Genomic DNA, 26,554 nt, shown 5'->3' with positions numbered 1-26,554 from the left:
GTGTTACTTCCTTCTTTAGTACAGCTTTGTTCCCACCCACCTCCTCTGTGCTGTTACTATCAAATCTACGGCTGCATTTCTATATATTCTGTTTCTTTTAAGTTCAATTATACTACAAATATATCCTTACTGTGTCATGCAACTGGTTTTTATCAGTTAAGAAGGTGCAATTCTACCATCTTCTACTATTACTACCTTGTGTGTGCAGCTGACTTACTTTCTGGTATCATTTGCTTTCAGCCTGAAGTGCTCCCTCTAGTATATCTTGTATGGCAAGTCTGCCAGCATTGAATTCCCTCAGTTTTTGTTTATCTGGGTATGCCCTTCTTTTGTGTTCATTCTGAAGTTGTGCTGGATATGACCTTGGTTTTTTATTTTCAGCACTTTGAGTATGTTTCATTGCCTTTCTGAGGAAATGTCGGCTGATTATTCAATTGAGGTTCCCTCCTGTAAGTCATTTTTCTCTTACTGCCTTCAAGATTATTTCTTTTAGACTCTCAACATTTTGACCATGATGTGTCTGACTGCTCCTGTGTGGATACAGCCTAATGTACGTGCACAGCCATCTTGTCTCCCAGAGTTGACTGTGATGATCTCAGGAAAGCTCTTCTTCACTATCTCTTTCCCTGCTTTTACCGGTTAAAGTTCTCCTTGCTCTCCTCTTTTGCTTGTTGCTACTAGTATCACGGGAGCTATGAGAGCCTTCTTCATTGGTCTCCACCATAATACCCACTGTCTTCAACAAAATACTTAGGCGTGCAATTCTTGACCCTCTGTTCTAAGTAAGGTCAGCCCCCTCAGGCAGAGGTAAGGAACTTTTTGTTCTGCATCTCTCTTTGAACAGAACTTCTATGCCACTGTTCCGGAGTTGCAGGCAGGTATGATGGCCCACTTCTTAGTGACATCCCCTGTTCTCGAGTAGGCACTGAGGCAAGAACTGGGGAGACAGCATTTTCTGCCTGCCACACATGACTGGAACAGAGCCTCCACCCTAGGAGCCAGGGAGGGGAAGGGAGTCTCAGCCTGACCGACTGCACCCACTGGGAGCAGAGCCTCTGTAACCCTGGACTGGGACAGGTGAGATATGCTGGCACCTGCCCCCCAGGGGGGAGAAACAACAGCCCTGGACTGGGAACTGGGGGAGGGGAGAAGCCCCATCTTCTTGACCACACCCACCCGGGACAGAACGACTGCAGTGTAGTTTCTGTACAGGGGATCTGGAAACAGGAGGAAACACTCGTGACTCAAATTCCACAGACTCTGGTATTATACTGAGAGTTAGCAGATCCAGAATAAGTGTTTCTGTATTTGCTGTATACATTTAGGACAAATTCCAAACACTTGAAACAAGTGTTTAAAATAACATTTTCCAGTCCAGTATTTGTTCCTACTGGGGAGAGGGTTTGCCATGTTCCTCACTCCGCTATTCCAGAAGCAAAACTCCTCTACCTCTAACTTTAATAATCCACGTTGCAATTTTCCTTCTGAAAGTGATTACATACAATTAAAATTTAAAGTTACTTACAAGGAATACTTCAAAGTGTCATCTAATTCCATGATAGCAGCCTGGTTCCCACAACGATAACAGTAATTCGGTGCGCTGAAAATGGTAACCACATTCCGATCGTGACACCAATTGTATCCCTGCAGCATGTAAAAAAAAAAAAAAATCAGTATTTCACCATAAAATCATAATGTTGACAGAGCTAAGTTTAGAAAACTAAACTCAAAAGTTACACGAGTATTCTCTGTGGAAATGCAGTCTTCTGTGTTACCTTATGTGGTGTCCATCTTTAATACGTACACCTGCACTGAGATCCAGCTATGGAGCTCAGTAACTTTTTCTGCTTAATCTATGCTTGAGATCGAGGCTAGGATGTGTATTCAGATTTCTCCCACAATGATGGAAGATGTCTCAATTCTTCCTCATAAATTATGTCAATTTTTGCTTTACATACTTTGACTCTATTACTAGGTAAATAAAAATTTAGAATTATTCTCTCCTATATAACTGGGCCACTTTTCATCAGCAAAATACCTCTTTTTATTTCTAAATATACTACTGTCTTACAGCCCTTTCTGATTCATATTATTAACTATATTTTGGATAATTATCTAATTGATGTATTAATATACCATTTTCCATCCCTCTATTTCTAGTCTGTGGTATCATCATGTTTTAGATAAATCCCAAATAATGGGTGAATTTTTTGATTATTTATCCAATTTGAGACTCTCAGTATTTTAGGTAAGTAAAAATTTTTATCCATTCCCATTCCTTATGATTATAATGAGGTTTATCTTTACTGTACAAATCTACGTTCTTTATTACCATGCTGTTACCCCTTCTGCCTCTGTTGGGTTAGTGAAATTTTCTCTAACATCTTGAAGCTACTCCCTACTGGTTTGGAAGGATTATATTCTATTTATATTCCTTTAATGTTTAAAGAATAGTAACATCATGGTAGAGAAATGTGGCAGGCACCACCTTAACCAAGTGATCCAAGTTAGTTAATAGCACCAGCATGGGGAAAGATCCCATGACCTGATACGATGTGCCGAGAAGGACACATCATCATACTGTGATATGCCCGCCAAAAGCGCACATCCCGCATCATAAGGAAACATCAGCCAAACCATAAATGAAGGCTATTTCTACAAAATAAAATTGCTTGTAGTCTTCAAAAATGTCAAGATTATGCAAAACAAAGGACATCTGAGGAATGTCCACATCCGAGGGGACTGAATACAGCATGATCCTGGATGAGATGATAGGCGCACACACATTATTAAATTTCGCTATAAAAAATTTTTGCTATAGAGGACATTGGTGAGATAATAAAAATTTGACTAAAGCGTTTATAGACTTAAAAATTTTTTTATTGTTTTATTTTTTTGGCCGTGCTGCGAGGCTTGTGGGATCTTAGTTCCCTGACCAGGGATCAAACTTGTGCCCCCTGCAGTGGAAGCACAGAGTCTTAACCACTGGACCGCCAGGGAATTCCCTGAATAAAGCACTTAGATAATGGTACTATATCAATGAAAATTTCCTGACCTTGATAACTATACTGTGGTTATTTAGGAGAAAGTCCTTATTTTTACAAAACACACATGGAAATTTGGATGTAAAGGAGGATCTCACCTTCAGCTGACGTTCAAACAGCTAAAAAAAAAAGTAATGTGTGAGGGGAAAGGCGAATAGGACGGGAGAGAGAATGATAAAGCAAATATTAAAATATTTATATTTTAGGAATCTGAGTGTAGGACAGAAAGGAATTTTTTGTTACTATTTTTTTGCAATTTTTCTTGAAGTCTAAATTAATCACAAAAGTGATATATAATTTCACTTTGGCCAACTAGTACTTTCCCTACTTGCTAAAATCAGCCAAGTTTTTTTTCCTTTCATTTAGGTAATGGGGAGGAATGTTTCTGACATTCTAAGTCATGAAGCTTTATTAGAGAAACATTTATTTGAAACAGAGATCATCATCCTATAAGAAAAGGACATACCTCCATTACAAGTTGGTGAGCACGAGAAACCAGTGTGAGACCATTGGCATGGTTAAACGTTTCAGAAATATCTTGTCCGAATGTGTAGCCAGCGCCGCGTGGTGAAATACCCCACCCACCACGATCATCTGGATCTGACCATAATAGATCACACATTGGGCCCTGGCAAAGAAAATGGAAGTATGCGACGTAAGTTATGAGTATTCATATTTAACTAATCTAGGGTTACCACAATGTGGTTATATTGCTTTCTTTTTCATTAAAACTAAGTTTACCTCATGTGGAACTTCTTGTAAACGATCCAGGGCTCTTATATGATCCAGTGTATCTATGGATGGGGAGAGGCCACCATGGAGGCAGAATATCTGTTTATGAATTTAAAAAGAAAATGAATTTGTTTTATTAAATGCTAAAAGTTAATGGAGAGTAAATAATGGTTACCAATGTCAATCCTAGTAGCTTTTCAAAATAGCATTTAATAATATTCACAGTGGAAAATGTATAATACACAATGGAAAAAAACAAAAAATGCATGATCAGAGAGAGCTGTTAACATTTAAAATACACTTCTTTTTTCTTTATAATCCTAGGTATTTTATATAGTATATTTCCACTTTCTCTAGAATGCGACTTCCGTGCTTGTGACCCACCATTAACTTTTCTGTTGGTTACTGCTGACATATAAAAATTTTAAATTTCTCTTACAGCAAAGGCCCTACTGATTCCTGTTATTGGTTGTAATAGTTTTTCAGTTTTCTAAGAGTTTGCAAAAATATTTTTGTTATTTTGTTCTCAGTGTTTATACTGGATTTATTTACTTATTTATTTATTTATTTATTATTATTATTATTTTTTTCGCGGTACGTGGGCCTCTCACTGCTGTGGCCTCTCCCGTTGCGGAGCACAGGCTCTGGACGTGCAGGCTCAGCGGCCGTGGCTCACGGGCCCAGCCGCTCCGCGGCATGTGGGATCTTCCTGGACCGGGGCACGAACCCGTGTCCCCTGCATCGGCAGGCGGACTCTCAGCCACTGCGCCACCAGGGAAGCACTCTAGATGAGTTTTCACCATTATATTTCTTTAATAGACTTTTCAAAAACTGCTTTGGGCCATACTGATCAACTATGTAGTTTTGGTATCTATTTCTGCTTTTATTTTTAATTAATCCAAGTTTATTTTACTGTTTCATTCTTTGAATTAAATGTAATTTATAAATAAATGCACTTCCTTGCATTTCATCCCTTACTTACATCTAGAAGTTTTGGTTTACACTATACTTCCACTTGGTCATTTAGAAATGACTTCTATTTTATGAGTGTTAGTAGAAGACTGTGAAAGTTCCCAAGGAGGTAGATCTGTCCTACTACTCAGAATCAGAAACTGTCACTTAACACATGGTGTATAAATAGATATATCAATAGATGGAAAGGGAAGCAGGAAGATGGAGAGGATGAAAGGAAGAACTTGCTGGTCTCAACGTGTATAAAACTTACCCAGTTCCCTGTTCTGAAACTTTAAGTATAAGGGAAAGAGGCAGAAAAGGCCGAGGAGATGCAGAAAGAATGTCATGTCAATCTAGACCCTAAATTACTAACAGAAAATCTTTTCCTACTTTTAACTGTCCCCACATACATACCTGCCCATCTACTAAAGCTGTAAGTGGCAGATAGTCAAACAGATCTGTAAAGTATTTCCAAACATTGGCATTCCCATACTTTCGCAGACATTCATCATAAAAGCCATATACTTGGGTAATTTGTCGGCTTTCGTGGTTTCCTCTCAATATTGTAATACGTTCTGGGTAACGCACCTGAAGGAAAACGCAAAGAAACCCATGGAAGTATTTTTACTAGTGTTATGCTAAGCACGTTAACCTCTGACCCATTTCTTTAAATGGTCCTTCAGTCTGCTAGTACATTAAATGTAAATTTTTTCAGAATAAAAAATTTTCTCATTCATCACCAGGTCCTCTTGATTAACCTTTGAAATATTTTTTTATGGCCATCCTTCTTCATACTGTGTATCCATACTCCCCTCACTGGAATCCTTATTAACTGGTAACTATTTTATTATAATAAAATCGTATCTGACTCTTTGTCTCCAATATCTTTTTCATACTCAAATTATCACTAGTCTTCTTAGTCTTTCCAGAACACTATGACTTTTTAATGCTCCACAGACACAGAAGAGATCTGGACCCAAGACAAACTCTCTACAGACTAACTTCCCCCTCCCTTTTATTTCCCACAGAAGAATGTATTTGCCAACAGAACACAAAAACAGGCCCTGCCAGGCTGAGATGAAGATGGTGAGGTGTAGGAAGGGAATGAATAACTTTTTTTTATATATCTTTGTTATGCTTTAGTTCACTTCCTAGAACCTGTATATTTTACAGTATTATGTTGAAAACCAACTTTTTATGATGCACATGTATTGTTAAAAATTTTCATAAATAATTAAATATTTGACAATTTTGGGGAAAAAAAAGAAATTTTAGACATGTCAAAAAAACCCCAAAACAGGCCCTGCCAAATGTGGGCAAGATTTCAAATGTATTTATATAGCTTCCTTCCCATAACAGAACATAGAGACATACTTTATGGCATACTTTTTGGTTAGCAATGTGTCTGATAAGAAGTATAAACAAGCATCAGATTCTGCAAACCAAAAAGCTGCAAATGCATACTTCACATGTATTCACTAAGCATCCATTATGTGTCCAGCACTAAGCACAGAGTTCAAATCTAGTACCAGGTCCACACAAATATAATACATGAATTCTGCTGGTTAGGGACTAATTTCACTTAAGGAAGTATGAGAAACAAGGCAGTACACCACTATGTAACATAAATAAGGGATGGAGAATACATTTTACGATAATTTAGAGTAGAAGGAGTAAAGCTAAGGTGGTTGAAGGCTTCATGGAAGAAGTAGGACTTGAGCTGAGTCTTGGCAGAAGGGGTAAGAAATCAGAGACAGAGTAATCGTTTGGGGAAATCAGGTAAATATTTGGAGATAGCCAGAGCACTGAAATACTCTGATCTGAGGCAAAGAGTTTATGCTACCAACTACTAGCAGCAAATTCAGGCTAGACAGTAGAGGACCAGCCAAGGAGTGTGAGCTCGATTCTGCAGGTAACACAGAATCACTGAAGAGTTGGGAACAGTGAAGTAACAAGATGAATGTTAAATGAGAGAGGTTTAATCTGGCAGCATATGCAAGGTGGATCTGGAGGGGTCAGATCTTGGAGGCAGAAATATTAGCTACCACACTACTGCACTAATTAAAGTGTGAAGCGATGAAGATATACATCGTATGATAGTAAAAACAGAAAGACAGGAATAACAGATTTTGCAAGGCAAGAATTTTTTAAAAACTTATTAGTTGACTATATATGAGGGATAAGTTGACTAAAAATGATTCCAAGACTTCAGCTATGGATTACCTACAACAATAATTTACCAGAAGTAGGCAGGAGAGGTTTAATGTATCTTTTTCATGTCTCTCTCTCAAAAGATGTAAAATGAAGTGTTATTTTAAGGGGCTATAAAGTGAATGGATCATAAACTAGAACATGTGATATGCAATGCCACCACTCTTGCCTTTTGCCTATTAAAGCTTGAAAAAAAAATAAATAAACTTCATTAACCATACCTTTAATGCCACAAGAAGAGTCACAGTCTCCACAGAATAATAACCTCTGTCTACATAGTCACCCATGAATAGATAGTTTGTATCTGGTGACTTCCCACCGATTCTAAAGAGTTCCATAAGATCATGGAATTGACCATGCACATCTCCACAGACGGTAACAGGACAACGGACCTCTTGCACATTTGATTCTTTTGTTAAAATTTCCTTAGCCTGTTAAAAAAAATGAAATCAACAATTAAAAAAAAACTTCTATCACAAATTTTTTTTTTTTTTTTCCGGTACGCAGGCCTCTCACTGTTGTGGCCTCTCCCATTGCGGAGCACAGGCTCCGGACACGCAGGCTCAGCGGCCATGGCTCACGGGCCCAGCCGCTCCGTGGCATGTGGGATCTTCCCGGACCAGGGCACGAACCCGTGTCCCCTGCATCGGCAGGCGGACTCTCAACCACTGCACCACCAGGGAAGCTCCAATCACAAATCTGAAGGCATCATTTCTTGTCTATTAAAAGAAAATCTGGAGGAAAAAACCACCTGAATGTGTATTATAAAATCATAAAACTAAAACCACAACAAGATTCCACTTTACACCTACTAGGATGGCTAAATAAAAAAGAATTACAAGTGATTTTGAGGATGTGGAGAAATTGGAACTTTCACACAGTGTTGGTGAAAATCTAAAATGGTACAACTGCTGTGGAAAACAGTCTGACAGTTCCTCAAGGTGTTAAACATAGAATTACCATGTGATTCAGCAATTCCATCCCTAGATACATACTTAAGAGAAATGAAAACTTAAGTTTACACATGTTCATGGCAGCATTACAATAGCCAAAAAGTGGAAACCACCTAAATGTCCATTAACTAATGAATAGACAAAATGGTATTATTCATTCAATGGACTATTAATAATAAAAAGAAAAAGAAATGACGTCCTGACACATGCTATAACTCTGAAAACATATTAAGTGAAAGAAGATAGTCACAAATGGTCATGTATTGTATGACTCCATTTACGTGAATTGTTTAGAACAGACAAATCTACAGAGACAGAAGATTAGGGTTGCCTAGGGCCGAGAGGTAATAACTAAGGGGCATGGGATTTCTATGCCTATTCTCATACCCTATAGGCAGGAATGCACATATCTGGAAAGCTAACAAAATGTAAACTGATCCGAGGCAAAGACTGCCTAACCTCAATATCCACTATCCCTTTCCTTCTCAATAATTAAACTCATTGTATTCAATCAGATAGCCATGCTCCGAGCTGAAAAACTACATTTCCCAGCTGCCTTAGTCCAGGCTGCCGTAACAAATAACAGACTAGGTGGCTTAAACAACAGAAATTTATTCCTCACAGTTCTGAAGATTGAGAAACCCAAGATCAAGGTGCCGGTTGATTCGATTCCTGGTGAGGACCCTCATCCTGGTTTGCAGAGGGACGCCTTCTTGCTGTGTACGCCTTCTTCACATGGTATTAAGAGAGAGAGGTCATCTCTCTAGTGTCTCTTCTGATAAGGGGCACTAATTCCATTCATGAGGGCTTTACCCTCATGACCTAATTACCTACCAAAGGCCCCACCAGCCTCTCATGCAACCACAAATGGCTGTAAGACTAAGTTCTGGTCTGTATGATGTAAGGAGTGTTATGTGGGAACCAGAAAGTTTCCTTAAAAAGGGGATGTGCCCTTCATCGCTCTCCATCCTGTTTCCTAGAATGTATATGTGATGGCTGGACTCCAGGAGCCACCTCTACCACAAAGAGGGGCTTGCTCTTCCCTAGGAAGAGCAAGCAGAGTGCTGGAAGGTGTGGCAGGCTGACAAAACACACTGCAAAGCGATGCTCCCTTCCCGATCACCAGAACCTGTGTATATTACCTCGTATGAAAAAGATGTGATTAAGCATCTTGGGGGAGGCACTTATCCTAGATTATCCCAATAGGCCCTAAATGTAATTACATACACCCTTATTAGAGAGGGAGAGGGAGTTTTGAGACAGACACACGGACAGAGAAGTCCATGTGAAGAGAGAGGCAGATTGAAGTGACGTGGCCAGGAGTGCCAGCAGTCTCCAGACGCTGGAAGAGGCAAGGAACAGATTCTCTCTTACAGCCTCCAGAGGGTGCGTGGCCCTGCTGACACCTAGGTTTTGGACTTCCAGCCCCCAGGGCCGTGAGGGATAAATGTCTGTTGTTTTAAGCCGCCCAGTTAGTGGTAATTTGTTACAGCAGCCCCAGGAAACTAACACAGCAAGATGTCTGGTTTCCTGATACCTCAGTGGAGTTATCACCCCTGGACTGCCTATCTCCAGATTTTCCTGTACATGGAGAAATACAAACTGCAACCTTGGTTCAGCCTTTATTATTTTGGATTTTCTGTTACACAAACCAAACCTAACACTAACTGATACATGGTTACACATTGGACCAAGCAACTCCACTTCTAGGCATCTACACTATGAATAAAATCAGATAAATATGTATGGATATAAGTAAAGGAATGATTGCTTTTAAGAAAAAGAAAAACGAAACTATAAATGTACACTGGATAGTTAAGAAAACAAATATGAAACATCCACAGAATGGAATACTAAGTAGACATTAAGAATGTTATAGAAGTATATTTGATATAATGGGTATCTGGTATATAAATGAAAAAGGCAAGTCACAAAACTACAAGATCCCCTGTTTAACAAGAAAAACTGTCTAGGAGTTCCACACCAAGAAAACTGCTCTAACAATTTTCAGACACGATCATGTTAGGTTCTTCAAATAGCTGGTTCAGATCACAGGTCCAAACTTTCACAGCAGAGTCATTCAAGTCAAGCCCAAAGCATTAATGAACTGGGGCTAAAGACAAAAAGTCCTTAATATAAAAACCAATTTATAGGGACTTCCCTGGCAGTCCAGCAGTTAAAGACCTCGCCTTTCCAATGCACGGGGTACAGGTTCAATCCCTGGTTGGGGAGCTAAGATCCTACACGCCTTGTGGCCAAAAAACCATAAAAAACATAAAACAGAAGCAATACTGTAACAAATTCAATAAAGACTTTAGTAATGGTCCACATTAAAAAAAGAAAAAAATCTCTGAAAAAACCCAAAAACCAATTTATAGAAGCCAAATCCCAAAGTTAAAAGGATCCTAGTATAATGGCTGAAGATTGAGAAAACAAGTAGCAGAGAGGTCTTTCAAGAGCAACATAACCTTCTGCAATGGAACTAACAACTGGAAAAAGTCATGGCAACAAGCTTAAAAGTGAGTAAAATCACTATGTCATCTGCTTAGCAAGCATCAAGTAATTTGTTTTTCAAGTCAAATGGGAGCAAATAACCAACATTTTCCAGAAATATTTAAAACAGAATCCTCAAGTCATGTAACATTAAGAATTTTTAACAAGCTCACCCTGCTTAAAGAACCTACTAAAGGAAGTATTACCAAAAACAGAGGAAAGATTCCTTAATATATAGTTCCCACACAGGACAAGTTAGGAGGCTGATAAGCCATTCGCTCTGATGTGCACCATACACCGCAATCACGTGACATATCAAAGTATTCCTGAAGAGTAAGGTTCATGTATCCATGTCACATCTGTCAGGTGTCTAGTATAGGCCAGGCACCAGAGATAAAAAGAACAGGTAAACTCTCCACCTCAAACACGCTGGCTTTGATGAGCTCAAACCAAACAAAATAAAAACTTCTGTTTACAGAAAGAGATAAAAGAAAAATGCCTGGGGAAATATTTACAGCACACAGGATAACAATAATACTGACATCTGTAGTATAAAGATATTTGTAGAATAAGTTACAATATGCCTCAAAAATAATTGATTCAGTCAATCCTAATTAAGAGGTCACATTTTTGAGAGGCCCAAGAAGACTATTTATATGAAAGCATTTGAGAATATAAAGCTCTGAATTAGCCTTCATTGTTTAAACTGTTAAATGAAAGAAGGTTTTAAACTATTTTTATAACAGTTGACTTAAAATGTAAAGTTATATTTTCTGTATTTTAAATCAAAAAGTTAATTTTTAAGTCTAGGTAGGGAGATTGTCTACATTGATGGCTTTATTAGTTCCCAAACTTGTAATAGTGACACTATGAAGTTTTGTTGAAAAACTTTTATTCACTTACTATACTGCTCTCCTTAAGTTTTAAGAGTAAAAAGGGGTCACGAGACTAAAAAGCTTGGAAATCATTATATTAATGCATCTGTTCTGTTGACCTACATGTAAGATGTAAGATGTAAGATGAAAGATAAGGGTAGGTCGGTTCATATTACTACAAAGACATGTATCATTCACCTCAACTTGCTTTCAGTGACTATTTCGTCCTATTACACCAATCCAAAACACTGATGTTAGAATACGTAAAACAAAATCCCAACGAAAGTCTGTATACACACTGTTAGAATCACAAAGAAAGTCAGTCTACCTCCAGGTTCATCTATGCCAACTGGATGCACCTAGCCCAGACTTTTAACCTGAAATGACTCTAAGCAGTAGAGACAATGGCAAGTTCTACTCCCACACAGGTGTTCTCTCCAGCGTTCTAAATCGTTTCTATGGTATGATTTTGACTGCGGCTCCAATCTCTCTTTAATTTCTGCAAAATTTCCAAGTTGGTTCTCCAGCTTGCCTTCTGAGTCTAGGCTACTAAACATTCTTCTGGCAAATGACATTTCTGCTCAAGTTAGCCTGGTAAACTTCCCAAGAGTTATGAACAGTGTAGTCCATATTTTTCTTCTCTTTGCCTATAATTAGTTAGAATGAGATATGTGCAGAAGTCTTCCAGAAAAATGAGTTCTCCCATTTGAAATCTAACTGTGTAACCCTAAGACCTATATACACTTCAGTTTCTGCACTGAGACTAGGTATCTGTGAGTCTGTGTCTCTCTAAAATGTGAAGTCTTACCTTCCACATGTGTAATATGGAAATAGCTATGCTTTTCCAAATTCAAATTCTCTAAGGGTTGATTCTTAGCTGTGTGGCAAAATACATTATTTTATTATCATCATGTTACTGAAGTATCTTCTTCTCAGGGGGGAAGAGAAGACCTAAACTGTGGGTTTATTTTTCTCATGTAACAAGAAGCCTGGACATAGGCAGCGCTGGGTTGGTGCAGCTTCTCAAGGACCACTGGGGCAGCAGACTCTTTCCCTTCACCTTCTCTGCCATCCTTAGTAAACAGAATCACCATCTCATGGTCATAAAATGATGATGCATCTGTAGGCACTGCATCTGGTATCTTACTCAGCAAGAAGGGGCAAAAGGCCAAAGGGCACATGCCAGTCTAGTCTATCCATCTCACAAAGTTTTCCCAGAATTCTCACTGGCCAGCTGGGACACATGCTCCCTGCTGCCCAATCAGTCACTGGGATGGGGCGAGAATGAGGGCAGAGCTGCTACAAGGTGTAATTCCGATTAGAACTGAAGGAAATTTTAGAGATTATCAAGCGTCTCCTTAAAGGTCTGGCAAACGGCCAGAAATGTCCGAGATCACAAATGAAACAGCATTTTTACCAAGTTTATTCATAAGATAGCTTCCCAATTTTGTTCAGAAAAAAAATCAAACTGAAGAGCATAAGTCATTAGAGAGTTCAATTGGACCCGATGTCTATTTTTGTGATTATTAATTAAAAAAAAATACTCAGCCGATGGTTCCAACTCTAAAAAGGAAACCTGCTTCATATACGAACATTATCATTACGGTCTCACTTTAAATATAGAAATAAAAAGCCCCAAAATGTAAATATTATCCAATTCAATTAAAAAAAATGTATTTATTTTTGGCTGCGTTGGGTCTTCGTTGCTGCAGGCAGGCTTTCTCTAGTTGCGGTGAGCGGGGGGCTACTCTTCATTGCTGTGTGCGGGCTTCTCTTGCGGAGCACAGGCTCTAGGCATGTGGGCTTCAGTAGTTGTGGCACATGGGCTCAGTAGTTGTGGCGCACGGGCTTAGTTGCTCTGTGGCATGTGGGATCTTCCTAGACCAGGGCTTGAACCCATGTCCCCTGCATTGGCAGGTGGATTCTTTTTTTTTTTTTTTTTTTTTGCGGTACGCAGGCCTCTCACTGTTGTGGCCTCTCCCGTTGCGGAGCACAGGCTCCGGACGCACAGGCTCAGTGGCCATGGCTCACGGGCCCAGCTGCTCTGCGGCACGTGGGATCTTCCCGGACCGGGGCACGAACCCCTGTCCCCTGCATCGGCAGGCAGACTCTCAACCACTGTGCCACCAGGGAAGCCCCGGCAGGTGGATTCTTAACCACCGCGCCACCAGGGAAGTCCCACAATTGTTCTTTTAAGGATATATGGTTATCTTAACCCAGCACAGGTTTTATAAAACTATGAGGATGGGTTAAGATATGTGATTTACAGTGTGTGTGTGTGTGTGTGTGTGTTTGCTTTACCATAATACTTCCTAAGCTTTTATCTACATAACAGTGAAGTACTTTGTCAGGCCAGAGCCAGCCCCCCTCCAATATTTTTATCTTTACTGTACAGATTCCTGATGTTTCTAAACACTTGATTTATAGCTAACACCCTTTATTGTAAAGTGATCTTACTGTGAGATCACTCTGGCTTGCCTTCAAGGAAAGAATGTGCTGGACTGGCAGAAGTAAGTACACAGTTCATCTGATACTTGGAATTCTCAGTGTAAAAACCCTTGTGTGTCTGGAGTCCCCAAGACCAGCCCCAGGTTTGGTGGTGATTCATAAAAGAAGGTCCACACAACTCAGCACGTAGTCGTACTCATGGCTATGATTTATTACAGCAAAAAAGCAAAATCAGCAAAAAAGGGCACATGCGGCACAGCCCTGAGTAAATCGAGCGCAAGCCTCCAGAGTCCTCTCCCAGTGGAGCTGCAGAGAGTGAGCCTAACACCTGCAGCAGCAAGCTGAAGCTACACATGTGAAATCCGTCAGTCACGGGGAAGCTCATTAGAGGCTCTGTGCCCAGGATTTGTAAAGGGGAGCTGGTCACATGGATACCCCCTGCCTAGCATGTACCAAACTTCCAGACTTCAAAAGCACAGCACGTGTTCCGCATAAATCACACTGTTTGCATGAACAGTTTAGGCACAGCGAGCCACGCTTAACAGGGGATGGTGGGAAGCCTCCCCAAATCCAAGTTTCCAGACACCAGACAACCTTGAAATGAGGCCTTTCTACATACAGTGGTCTTAGGACTGCTACACTCTTTTCTGTACACCGTGTAATTCTATATATAATTCTCACGAGTGCTTTTTAATGTGACTTAGCACCCAAAGTTTAATTATCTCTAAGACTCTGACAAGACCAAGTTTAAACTGTGAAGTGAAGGACTGTGGTGATGGTAAACGCCACCCGGCACAGACACCTCCAGGCATAAAGCTTAACAGTATACCAGCAAGTTTAACGCGTCGCTGTATACCTATCCATTCAAACTTGCTTCCTTTCTCACCCATTTAAAACAAATTCTTTCTTGTTGCTATAAAGTCAAATCTATCTTAGGAAAAGAACTGAGAAAAATAAAGCTTTGGGAATGACATTCACATATAATGCTTTATTTTTCCTCTACCCACATTTTAAGAATGCAGAACATATAAATGTCAAGTCTCCCCAGCTTCTCAACAGGTGGCATTCTATTTTTAGCTTTGTGCTGGTGCCCACTGCCAGAGCCATGATCCCAAAGGGCTACCGTATTTGGTGTTGGCAGAGCCAGTATACAAGTTATTTTCTTTCCCCTCTATGTACACATAAATAATCTGCTATAAAACATTAGAGTCTACCTCTTACTCCTAGGCAAATTCATCTAAAGAAAGCCATAGAACAGAGTGATCTCCAAAACAGATGAGATTAAATGAAGTTCCAAATCCTACAGGGCTAGGTTAATGTAAGTAGGGTGGCCTGTCCTCCTACAGTTACAAGGTTCTTCCATAAATGAGAACTGACCTTTTTTTTTTTTCAATACAAAGAAATAAACCTTTTCGTTCAGTTCAACCACAGTCAAGAGTCTGTATGCCAGGCAATGTCAAGCTTGGAAACACAAGAATAAATCATATGGTCTGTTGAAATTAAGAAAGAATGAACTATATGTATGTACACAGGCCAAGACAGATTGTTTGGTTAAAAAAAAAGATTTCAGTATAACTGTGATCCCACTTTAATGAAAACAATACACCACAAACATCCTCCCTACCCCCCAAAACCCATGTTTTTTGCACACAGAGAACAAGGCCTGGAAAACTAATGTTTGCCTCTGAGGCAGGATGGTAGTGGACAGGGAAGGTGGGTGCAACAGTGGAGAGCATTTGCTTTTCCCCTACATTTCTGAGATGTTCAAATTTTTAAAAAACAAATATGTATTACTTTTTCAATCTGAAAAAAATAACTTTTTAAACTTCAAAACAAATTCCAGATGGCAATAACTTAATTATGAAAACAACCACAGTGCCATATTCATATAAGGGAATTTTATTCAGCCACAAAAAGGAATGAAGTACTGACACATGCTCAGCATGGAAGAATCTCCAGCCAGACACAAAACATTACGTATTACATGATTCCATTCATATACAATGTCTAGAACAGGCAAATCCATAGAGACAGAAAGTAAATCAGTGGCTGCCAGGGGATGGGGGGAAGGGAGAATGAGGAGTGACTGCTAGTGGGCAGGGTTTTTTTTTTCTGGGGTGATGAAAATGTTCTGCAATTATATGGTGGAGATGGTTGCAAAACTTTATGAATATACTAAAACCACGGAACTGTACACTTTATAGGGTGACTTTTATAGTATATGAATTACATCTCAATTTAAGAATATGAGGAGCGGGCTTCCCTGGCGGTGCAGTGGTTGAGAGTCCGCCCGCCAGTGCAGGGGACACGGGTTCGTGCCCCGGTCCGGGAGGATCCCACATTCTACGGAGCAGCTGGGCCCGTGAACCATGGCCGCTGAGTCTGCGCGTCCGGAGCCTGTGCTCCGCAACGGGAGAGGCCACAACAGTGAGAGGCCCGCGTACCGCAAAAACAAACAAACAAAAAAGAATATGAGGAGGAACTTCCCTGGTGGTCCAGTGGTTAAGAATCTGGGCTCCCAATGCAGGGGGCCCAGGTTCGATCCCTGGTCAGGGAACTAGATCCCGCATGCCGCAACTAAAGATCCCGTGTGCTGCAACTAAAGATCCCGTGTGCTGCAACTAAGACCCGGTGCAGCCAAATAAATAAATAAATATTAAAAAAAAAAAAAAATATATATATATATGAGGAAAACCCCAAAACTAAATGTGAAATGCTGTTGCAGCTCTGACTTAGCCTTCTTTGAAGATGACAGTGATTTTAATGCCATTTTTCTTAGAAAATCTAAGTTCAGAAATATAGTTTACATAGTCTAAAGTGCAGTGATTGTTTTGGCATTAATTTTATCTTCAATTTCTGGTATTCTGGTTTCCTTTCATCAAAGAGGACTTCATTCACCAAGTCCTTCAGAGCATTTGTCCTGAAAAAAACACTGAAAGAAAACTTTCTGCAAGATCTTCAAAGTAGAATAAAAGGCACATGTTGCAAATAAAACTACTCCATGTGAAACGTTTATAAAGTATCTTCATTTTTTCTATCTATGAACATGATTTTACACATCATACGTAAAGTCGAGAAATGATGAATTGATTTTAAAAGGTCTGTTTTCTAGTCATTAGCAGTAGTTCATGTTAGTCTAGTTTGCTTTAGTTACTTTACCTGTCTGCTATGAAAGGTTGGCTTAGAGAAGCACGGAACATGATGATTTGTTCAGTCAGTAAAATTGGGTTTTAACCTCATATTCCACTGTAATCATGTCATTCTTTGTTATAGTAGAAAGAGACGAGCTATCTAGGTGAGAGGCCCGCATACCGCCAAAAAAAAAAAAAAAAAAAAGTTCTAGCCACAGAATGTCCTTGGCAGTGCCAGACCGGCTCTCCAGGCACGCTCTCTTTCTAAATCACTGTGCATACTGCTGCTGCAGAAACAAACGGCAGAAGCAATCTCTCTACACACGTAAGACAGTCAAATGTGCAGTCAGCTCCAAAGCTGGACTGCTAATTGAAGTTCATGTTAAGAGCTAATCGCCTTCTTGGAAGACATGCCTTAACTATTTTATGCAAACAGTTTTTCTCTAGACAGAAATTAACCTTGAAGGCCGACATACCATATCATTCATACCCATATTTTTTGTAGCTGTTCTCCAATTGGCATTAGGATGGGTTTTATTTTTGCCACTACCTCAAAACAGGGCTTTTTCCAGTACCACTTTGGTCTTAATTTCAGCTGACTCCTTCACGTTTTAGGCAATCTGAGTTAGAATAGGAATTTAATTTTGAGGGAGAAATCACCCTCACAACGATGTACCTTTCTATAGAATAGTATTTCTAACAGACTCCAAAAAAATCATGTTACTTAAAAAAAAAAACCTAAAATCTAGTCACAAAGAATTAAACAAAAAGATGATATTTACAATTAGGTTTGACTTTTTATTGTCTCTCACATTTTTTCTATATGCCTGCCCCCAATGCAGGGGACACGGGTTCGAGCCCTGGTCCGGGAAGATCCCACATGTCACAGAGCAACTAAGCCCGTGCGCCACAACTACTGAGCGTGCGCTCTAGAGTCCTCGAGCCACAACTACTGAGGCCACGTGCCACAACTACTGAAGACTGTGTGCTCTAGGGCCTGTGCTCCGCAACAAGAGAAGCCACTGTAATGAGAAGCCTGTGTACCGTGACAAAGAGTAGCCCCCGCTCACCGCAACTAGAGAAAGCCCGCGCGCAGCAACGAGGACGCAACGCAGCCAAAAAAAATAATAATAAAATTTTAAAAAGATATAATGAAACTGCATTTTTCAGAGTTCTAGAACCACTCTATAGAAAACCTCTTTTGAAGTACATTCTCCACAGAGAAGTCATATCAACACTTCTACTTATTTTGCATCTTTTTCCAAAAGAAAATAGGATGACATTTAAAACAAGATAAAATAGCTACTTTTATTTTTAGCTTTTCTTCATTTAATACTCATTGCTAATTTCTGGTCAGGACTTTACACCAGTAGTATCTTAATACAACCGCCCCAGGAGATCAGCAAGTACGATCATCCCTGTCTTAGATAAGGAGTCAGAGGTGCAGAGACTGGCAGCCATCAAGCTGTGGAGCCAGGGTTTGAACTCAGGCTGCCTACTAGAGTTTGCTATAAACAAACATTGCACTTGGCAGGAAAAAGGCGGGTAGAGGTAGGGAAATGAAATGGAACTTTAGACTAAGGCTAGAAGACAGAAAATATACACCACAGAGGTTCACCACAGCTGCTAGAAGGGGGCTGCCGCACGAAGCACTGCTCAGGGGGGTAGCAAGGAAGGGCTACCGTCACTCTTCTCCAGCCCGTTGGCAACCCCATCAAAGGGGTGGAGGACAAAGATGAATGACAGGAGATTTTCACTTAAAAAAATCATGCTTAGTGGCAAAGTACAAGTATACAAAGAAAGAAGTGGGTAAGATACCAGCTGAAATATACCTCAGAGGTCCTAGAGATGGGCAGTCCAATTTATTTAGGAGCTGAAGTTAAAAGAATCTCTCTGGGCAAATTCAGAAAGCTTGCTCAAGTGATTAAGGCTCAAGTGTGACTGAGCAGGGGTACAACATTCTTCTCCAGGAAGACATCTTAAAATTATTAGAGAGTCAAAGGTAAAACCAATTCAACTACCAACTTTGCCCATAACTTCAAGTCTACATCTACTGTTCACAGTGAGGTTAACTGACTCAGCTAATTTCAGAATTGGATATTTCACCTGACACTAGAGCCTGAGAGATCGAGTTAAAACATATATTCTAAGACATGAAGTTATAGTTTATCATGCAAGAAAACTGAATGTCGATTTGAAGCGGTAAGTAAACAATTTGTTTCAGAAACACAAAAATACCATTTGCTTGGCAGTTCTATTTACAGAACTAAATCCTCTTGAGTCAACATATAGTTATTTAATAGACTCACAGACACAGAAAACAAAGTTATGGTTACCAAAGTGGATGGGGGGGGATAAATTAGGAGTTTGGGATTAACATATACACACTACTATATATAAAATAGATGAACAACAAGGGCCTACTGTACAGCACAGGGAACTATACTCAATATCTTGTAATAACTTTAATACAAGAGAGAATCTGAAAAAGAATATATATATATATATGTAAAACTGAATCACCTGGTCCTGAACCAAGATGGTGGAGTAGAAGGACGAGCTCTCACTCCCTCTTGCGAGAACACCAGAATCACACCTAGCTGCGGGACAATCATCGACAGGAAGACACTGGAACTCACCAAAAAAGATACCTCACATCCAAAGACAAAGGAGAAGCCACAATGAGATGGTAGGAGGGGTGTAATCACAGCAGAATCAAATCCTATAACTGCTGAGTGGGTGACTCACAGACTGGAGAACATTTATACCACAGAGGTCCACCCACTGGAGTGAAGGTTCTGAGCCCCACGTCAGGCTTCCGAAGCTGGGGGTCCGGCAACGGGAGGAGGAATTCCTAGGGAATCAGACTTTGAAGGCTAGCGAGATTTGACTGCAGGACTTTCACAGGACTGGGGGAAACAGAGACTCCACTCTTGGAGGGCACACACAAAGTAGTGTGCGCAACGGGACACAGGGGAAGGAGCAGTGACCCCAGGGGAGACTGAACCAGACCTCCCTGCTAGTGTTGGAGGGTCTCCTGCAGTGGTGGGGGGTGGCTGTGGCTGTGAGGACAAGGAAACTGGCAGCAGAGTTTCTGGGAAGTGCTCCTTGGTGTGAGCCCTCCCAGAGTCCACCATTAGCCCCACCAAAGAGCCCAGGTAGGCTCCAGTGTTGGGTTGCCTCAGGCCAAACAACCAACAAGGAGGGAACCCAGCCCCACCCATCAGCAGACAAGCAGATTAAAGTTTTACTGAGCTCTGCCCACCAGAGCAACACCCAGCTCTACCCACCACCAGTCCCTCCCATCAGGAAACTTGCACAAGCCTCTTAGATAGCCTCATCCACCAGAGGGCAGACAGCAGAAGCAAGAAGAACTACAATCCTGCAGCCTGTGGAACAAAAACCACACTCACAGAAAGACAAGATGAAAAGACAGAGGGCTATGTACCAGATGAAGGAACAAGATAAAACCCCAGAAAAACAACTAAATGAAGTGGAGATAGGCAACCTTCCAGAAAAAGAATTCAGAATAATGATAGTGAAGATGATCCAGGACCTCTGAAAAAGAATGGAGGCAAAGATCGAGAAGATGCAAGAAATGTTTAACAAAGACCTAGAAGAATTAAAGAACAAACAGAGATGAACAATACAATAACTGAAATGAAAACTACACTAGAAGGAATCAATAGCAGAATAACTGAGGTAGAAGAACGAATAAGTGACCTGGAAGACAGAATGGTGGAATTCACTGCTGCAGAACAGAATAAAAAAAAAGAATGAAAAGAAATGAAGACAGCCTAAGAGACCACTGGGACGACATTAAACGCAACAACATTCACATTATAGTGCTCCCAGAAGGAGAAGAGAGAGAGAAAGGACCCGAGAAAATATTTGAAGAGATTACAGTCGAAAACTTCCCCAACATGGGAAAGGAAACAGCCACCCAAGTCCAGGAAGCGCAGCGAGTCCCATACAAGATAAACCCAAGTAGAAACACGCCAAGACACGTAGTAATCAAACTGACAAAAATTAAAGACAAAGAAAAATTATTAAAAGCAACAAGGGAAAAACAACGAATAACATACAAGGGAACTCCCATAAAGTTAACAGCTGATTTCTCAGCAGAAACTCTACTACAAGCCAAAAGGGAGTGGCACGATATACTTAAAGTGATGAAAGGGAAGAACCTACAACCAAGATTACTCTACCTGGCAAGGATCTCATTCAGATTTGATGGAGAAATGAAAAGCTTTACAGATAGGCAAAAGCTAAGAGAATTCAGCACCACCAAACCAGCTCTACAGCAAATGCTAAAGGAACTTCTCTAAGTGGGAAACACAAGAGAAGAAAAGGACCTACAAAAACAAACCCAAAACAATTAAGAAAATGGTCATAGGAACATGCATATTGATAATTACCTTAAACGTGAATGGATTAAATGCTCCAACCAAAAGACACAGGCTTGCTGAATGGATACAAAAACAAGACCCATATATATGCTGTCTACAAGAGACCCACTTCAGACCTAGGGACACAAACAGACTGAAAGTGAGGGGATGGAAAAAGATATTCCATGCAAATGGAAATCAAAGGAAAGCTGAAATAGCAATACTCATATCAGATAAAATAGACTTTAAAGAACGTTACAAGAGACAAGGAAGGACACCACAAAAAGATCAAAGGATCAATGCAAAAAGAAGATATAACAATTATAAATATATATGCATCCAACACAGAAAGCATCTCAGTACATAAGGCAAATGCTAATAGCCATAAAAGAGGAAATCAGGGCTTCCCTGGTGGCACAGTGGTTGACAGTCCACCTGCCGATGCAGGGGACACAGGTTCATGCCCCGGTCTGGGAAGATCCCACATGCCGCGGAGCGGCTGGGCCCGTGAGCCATGGCCGCTGGAGCCTGTGCTCCACAGCGGGAGAGGCCACAACAGTGACAGGCCCGCATACCGAGAAAAAAAAAAAAGAGGAAATCAACAGTAACACAGTAATACTGGGGGACTTTAACACCTCACTTACACCAATGGACAGATCATCCAAAATGAAAATAACGAAACAGAAGCTTTAAATGACACAATAGACCAGATAAATTTAATTGATATTTATAGGACATTCCATCCAAAAACAGCAGATTACACTTTCTTCTCAAGTGCACACGGAACATTCTCCAGGATAGATCACATCTTGGGTCACAAATCAAGCCTCAGTCAATTTAAGAAAATTGAAGTCATATCAAGCATCTTTTCTGACCACAACGCTATGAGATTAGAAATGAATTACAGGGAAAAAAACGTAAAAAACACAAACACATGGAGGCTAAACAATGTTACTAAATAACTAAGAGATCACTGAAGAAATCAAAGACGAAATTTAAAAATACCTAGAGACAAATGACAATGAAAACACGACGATCCAAAACTGATCGGATGCAGCAAAAGCAGTTCTAAGAGGGAAGTTTACAGCAGTACAAGCCTACCTCAAGAAACAAAAAAAAATCTCAAATAAGCAATCTAACCTTACACCTAAAGAAACTAGAGAAAGAAGAACAAACAAAACCCAAAGTCAGCAGAAGGAAAGAAATCATCAAGATCAGAGTAGAAATAAATGTAATAGAAACAAAGAAAACAATAGCAAAGATCAATAAAACTAAAAGCTGGTTCTTTGAGAAGATAAACAAAATTGATAAACCATTAGCCAGATTCATCAAGAAAAAGAGAGAGGACTCAAATCAATAAAATTAGAAATGAAAAAGGAGAAGTTATAACAGACACCACAGAAATACAAAGCATCCTAGGAGACTACTATAAACAACTCTACGCCAATAAAATGGACAAGCTGGAAGAAATGGACAAATTCTTAGAAAGGTATATAACCTTCTGAGACTGAACAAGGAAGAAACAGAAAATATGAACAGACCAATCACAAGTAATGAAACTGACACTGTGATTAAAAATCTTGCAACAAATAAAAGTCCAGGACTAGATGGCTTCACAGGTGAATTCTATCAATCATTTAGAGAGGAGCTAATACCCATCCTTCTCAAACTCTTCCAAAAATTTGCATAGGAACACTCCCAAACTCATTCTATGAGGCCACCCTCACCCTGATACCAGAACCAGACAAAGATACTACGAAAAAAGAAAATTACAGACCAATATCACTCATGAATATAGATGCAAAAATCCTCAACAAAATACTAGCAAACAGAATCCAACAACAGATTAAAAGGATCATACACCATGATCAAGTGGGATTTATCCCAGGGATGCAAGAGTTCTTCAATATACACAAATCAATCAATGTGATACACTATATTAACAAACTGAAGAATAAAAACCATATGATCTCAATAGATGCAGTAAAAGCTTTTGACAAAATTCAACACCCATTTATGATAAAAACTCTCCAGAAAGTGGGCACAGAGGGAACCTACCTCAACATTATAAAGGCCAGATACGACAAACCCACAGCAAACATCATTCTCAATGGTGAAAAACTGAAAGCACTTTCTCTAAGATCAGGAAAAAGACAAAGATGTCCACTCTCATCACTATTATTCAACATAGTTTTGGAAGTCCTAGCCACAGCAATCAGAGAAGAAAAAGAAATAAAAGGAATACAAATTGGAAAAGAAGAAGTAAAACTGTCACTGTTTGCAGATGACATGATACTATACATAGAGAATCCTAAAGATGCCACCAGAAAACTACTACAGCTAATCAATGAATTTGGTAAAGTTTCAGGATACAAAATTAATGCACAGAAATCTCTTGCATTCCTATACACTAATGCTGAAAACTCTGAAAGAGAAATTAAGGAAACACTCCCATTTACCACTGCAACAAAAAGAATAAAATACCTAGGAATAAACCTACCTAGGGAGACAAAACACCTGTATACAGAAAACTATAAGACAGTGATGAAAGAAATTAAAGATGATACCAACAGATGGAGAGATACACCATGTTCTTGGATTGGAAGAATCAATATTGTTGATATTTGTCCCAAAGCAATCTACAGATTCAATGCAATCCCTATCAAATTACCAATCGCATTTTTTACAGAACTAGAACCAAAAAATCTTAAAATTTGTATGGAGACACAAAAGACCCCAAATAGTCAAAGCAGTCGTGAGGGAAAAAAGTGGAGCTGGAGGAATCAGACTCCCTGACTTCAGACTATATATACTACAAAGCTACAGTAATCAAGACAATATGGTACTGGCACAAAAACAGAAACATAGATCAATGGAACAAGATAGAAAGTCCAGAGATAAACCCACACACCTATGGTCAACTAATCTATGACAAAGGAGGCAAGAATATACAGTGGAGAAAAGACAGTCTCTTCAATAAGTGGTGCTGGGAAAACTGGGCAGCTACATGTAAAAGAATGAAGTTAGAACACTCCCTAACACCATACACAGAAATAAACTCAAAATGGATTAGAGACCTAAATGTAAGACCGGACATTATAAAACTCTTAGAGGAAAACATAGGAAGAACACTCTTTGACATAAATCACAGCAAGATCTTTTTTGATCCACCTCATAAAGGGAAATAAAAATAAAAATAAACAAATGGGACCTAATCAAACTTAAGAGCTTTTGCACAGCAAAGGAAACCATAAACAAGACGAAAAGACAACCCTCAGAATGGGAGAAAATATTTGCAAACGAATCAATGGACAAAGGATTAATCTCCAAAATATAAACAGCTCAATATTAAAAAAACAACCCAATCCAAAAATGGGCAGAAGACCTGAACAGACATTTCTCCAAAAAAGACATACAGATGGCCAAGAAGCACATGAAAAGCTGCTCAACATCACTAATCATTAGAGAAATGCAAATCAACACTACAATGAGGTATCACCTCACACCAGTAAGAATGGGCATCATCAGAAAATCTACAAACAGCAAATGCTGGAGAGGGTGTGGAGAAAAGGGAACCCTCTTGCACTGTTGGTGGCAATGTAAATTGATAGCTACTATGGAGAACAGTATGGAGGTTCCTTAAAAAACTAAAAATAGGGGCTTCACTGGTGGCGCAGTGGTTGAGAGTCCGCCTGCCGATGCAGGGGACATGGGTTCGTGCCCCGGTCCGGGAGGATCCCACATGCCGCGGAGCGGCTGGGCCCGTGAGCCATGGCCGCTGAGCCTGCGCGTCCGGAGCCTGTGCTCTGCAACGGGAGAGGCCACGACAGTGAGAGGCCCGCATACCACAAAAAAAACAAACAAACAAAAAAAAAACTAAAAATAGAGCTACCATATGACCCAGCAATCCCACTACTGGGCATATACCCAGAGAAAGCCATAATTCAAAAAGACACATGCACCCCCATGTTCATTGTAGCACTATTTACAATAGCCAGGTCATGGAAGCAACCTAAATGCCCATCGACAGACGAATGGATAAAGATGTGGTACATATATACAATGGAATATTACTCAGCCATAAAAAGGAACGAAAATGGGTCATTTGTAGAGACGTGGATGCATCTAAAGACTGTCATACAAAGTGAAGTACGTCAGAAAAACAAATATTGTATATTAACGCATATATGTGGAACCTAGAGAAATGGTACAGATGAACCAGTTTGCAGGGCAGAAATTGAGACATAGATGTAGAGAACAAACGTATGGACACCACGGGCGCAAAGCGGTAGGGGTGGGGGGGTGGGGAGTGTGGTGGTGTGAGGAATTGGGCGATTGGGATTAATATGTATACAGTAATATGTATAAAATGGATGACTAATAAGAACCTGCTGTATAAAAAAATAAAATAAAATTCAAAAAAAAACTGAATCACTTTGTTGTATACTTGAAACTAACACATTGTAAATTAACTATACTTCAAAAAAAGTTATTTAATACATAAAGACGCTAAGCAACATTACACGTAGTTAAAAAACACTATTCTAACTACTTAATATTAGCTATTACTCCTCCATTCCTAATATGCTTAATTTTAAGGGTACCCTATAAATAATAATGACAAAATCTTTCTTTCTTTAGTGCTTTTCTGAGGCATCCTGACTTCCAAACACAATTATAAAGAAAGTCTTACGGATTTTGGCTTAAACCCCCTCCCCCAAAACCCAAAAACATTAAAAAATAAATAACTTCGTTACTCCTTCACATGGAACCTTCTTACATAAAAATTATTTAGTCCAAACTACATAAAAGATGAATGAGAAAAGATGGAAAGTCCGAAATAATTACAGTGGTTAAGAAAACAATGCACACAGAATTCAGAAAGTTGTCTCAGATCACACTATCAACAGCAACTGTAAACAGTAAACCACCTGCATATTTTATTACTTTCTGGAAATGAAAAAAAACTTACATATAATAGTAATAACTTTCTGAAAAGTGCTAACCTGCACGAAAAACACATACCCCATTAAACATTTCAGGCAAGCACTGTTGCCAAACTTAAGACTTGCCGTCTTGTTTCTGAAAATCAACAATTTTTTGCTTCCAAAGAGCCTCTCAACGTGAAGACCAGTCACCATCTGTCTCAACTAAAGTCAAGTTCTATTTTAAAAATCACAGTCTGTCATCACACCCACCTCTCTACAAACAAATGCTTCACGCATACCAATTTACTGATTTTTGATGGGCCCGAGTCACCTGAGAAAAAGTCTGGGTGTATTACAGAGCGCGTTGATAGTCACAACACCCAGGTTCGTTTTCGGT

The 26,554-nt window shown here is 39.7% G+C and overlaps 2 protein-coding genes across 3 annotated transcripts in view; one reads left to right on the top strand and one right to left on the bottom strand.

Annotated features, from left to right (window-relative positions):
* The window catches only part of UBXN8 (UBX domain protein 8), a 44,309-nt gene extending 42,837 nt beyond the window's left edge, over positions 1–1,472 (top strand). For both annotated transcript variants that reach the window (XM_079909409.1, XM_079909408.1), the window contains one exon: positions 845–1,472. The gene's annotated coding sequence lies outside the window, so the exon portion shown is untranslated. The remainder of the gene's footprint in view (positions 1–844) is intronic.
* The window catches only part of PPP2CB (protein phosphatase 2 catalytic subunit beta), a 31,655-nt gene that overhangs the window by 4,549 nt on the left and 552 nt on the right, over positions 1–26,554 (bottom strand). The window contains exons 2-6 of the mRNA XM_079909407.1: positions 7,163–7,372; positions 5,145–5,318; positions 3,786–3,875; positions 3,511–3,672; positions 1,526–1,644 (exon numbers count right to left, since the gene is read on the bottom strand). Of these exons, the coding sequence (XP_079765533.1) occupies positions 1,526–1,644; positions 3,511–3,672; positions 3,786–3,875; positions 5,145–5,318; positions 7,163–7,372 (755 nt within the window). The remainder of the gene's footprint in view (positions 1–1,525; positions 1,645–3,510; positions 3,673–3,785; positions 3,876–5,144; positions 5,319–7,162; positions 7,373–26,554) is intronic.

The sequence above is a fragment of the Stenella coeruleoalba genome (genome assembly GCF_951394435.1).
Source record: "Stenella coeruleoalba genome assembly, chromosome: 21".
In the NCBI taxonomy this organism is placed as follows: Eukaryota; Metazoa; Chordata; class Mammalia; order Artiodactyla; family Delphinidae; genus Stenella; species Stenella coeruleoalba.
The sequence above is the reverse complement of the archived record's forward strand: the minus strand, read 5'-3'. Positions and strand labels throughout refer to the sequence as shown.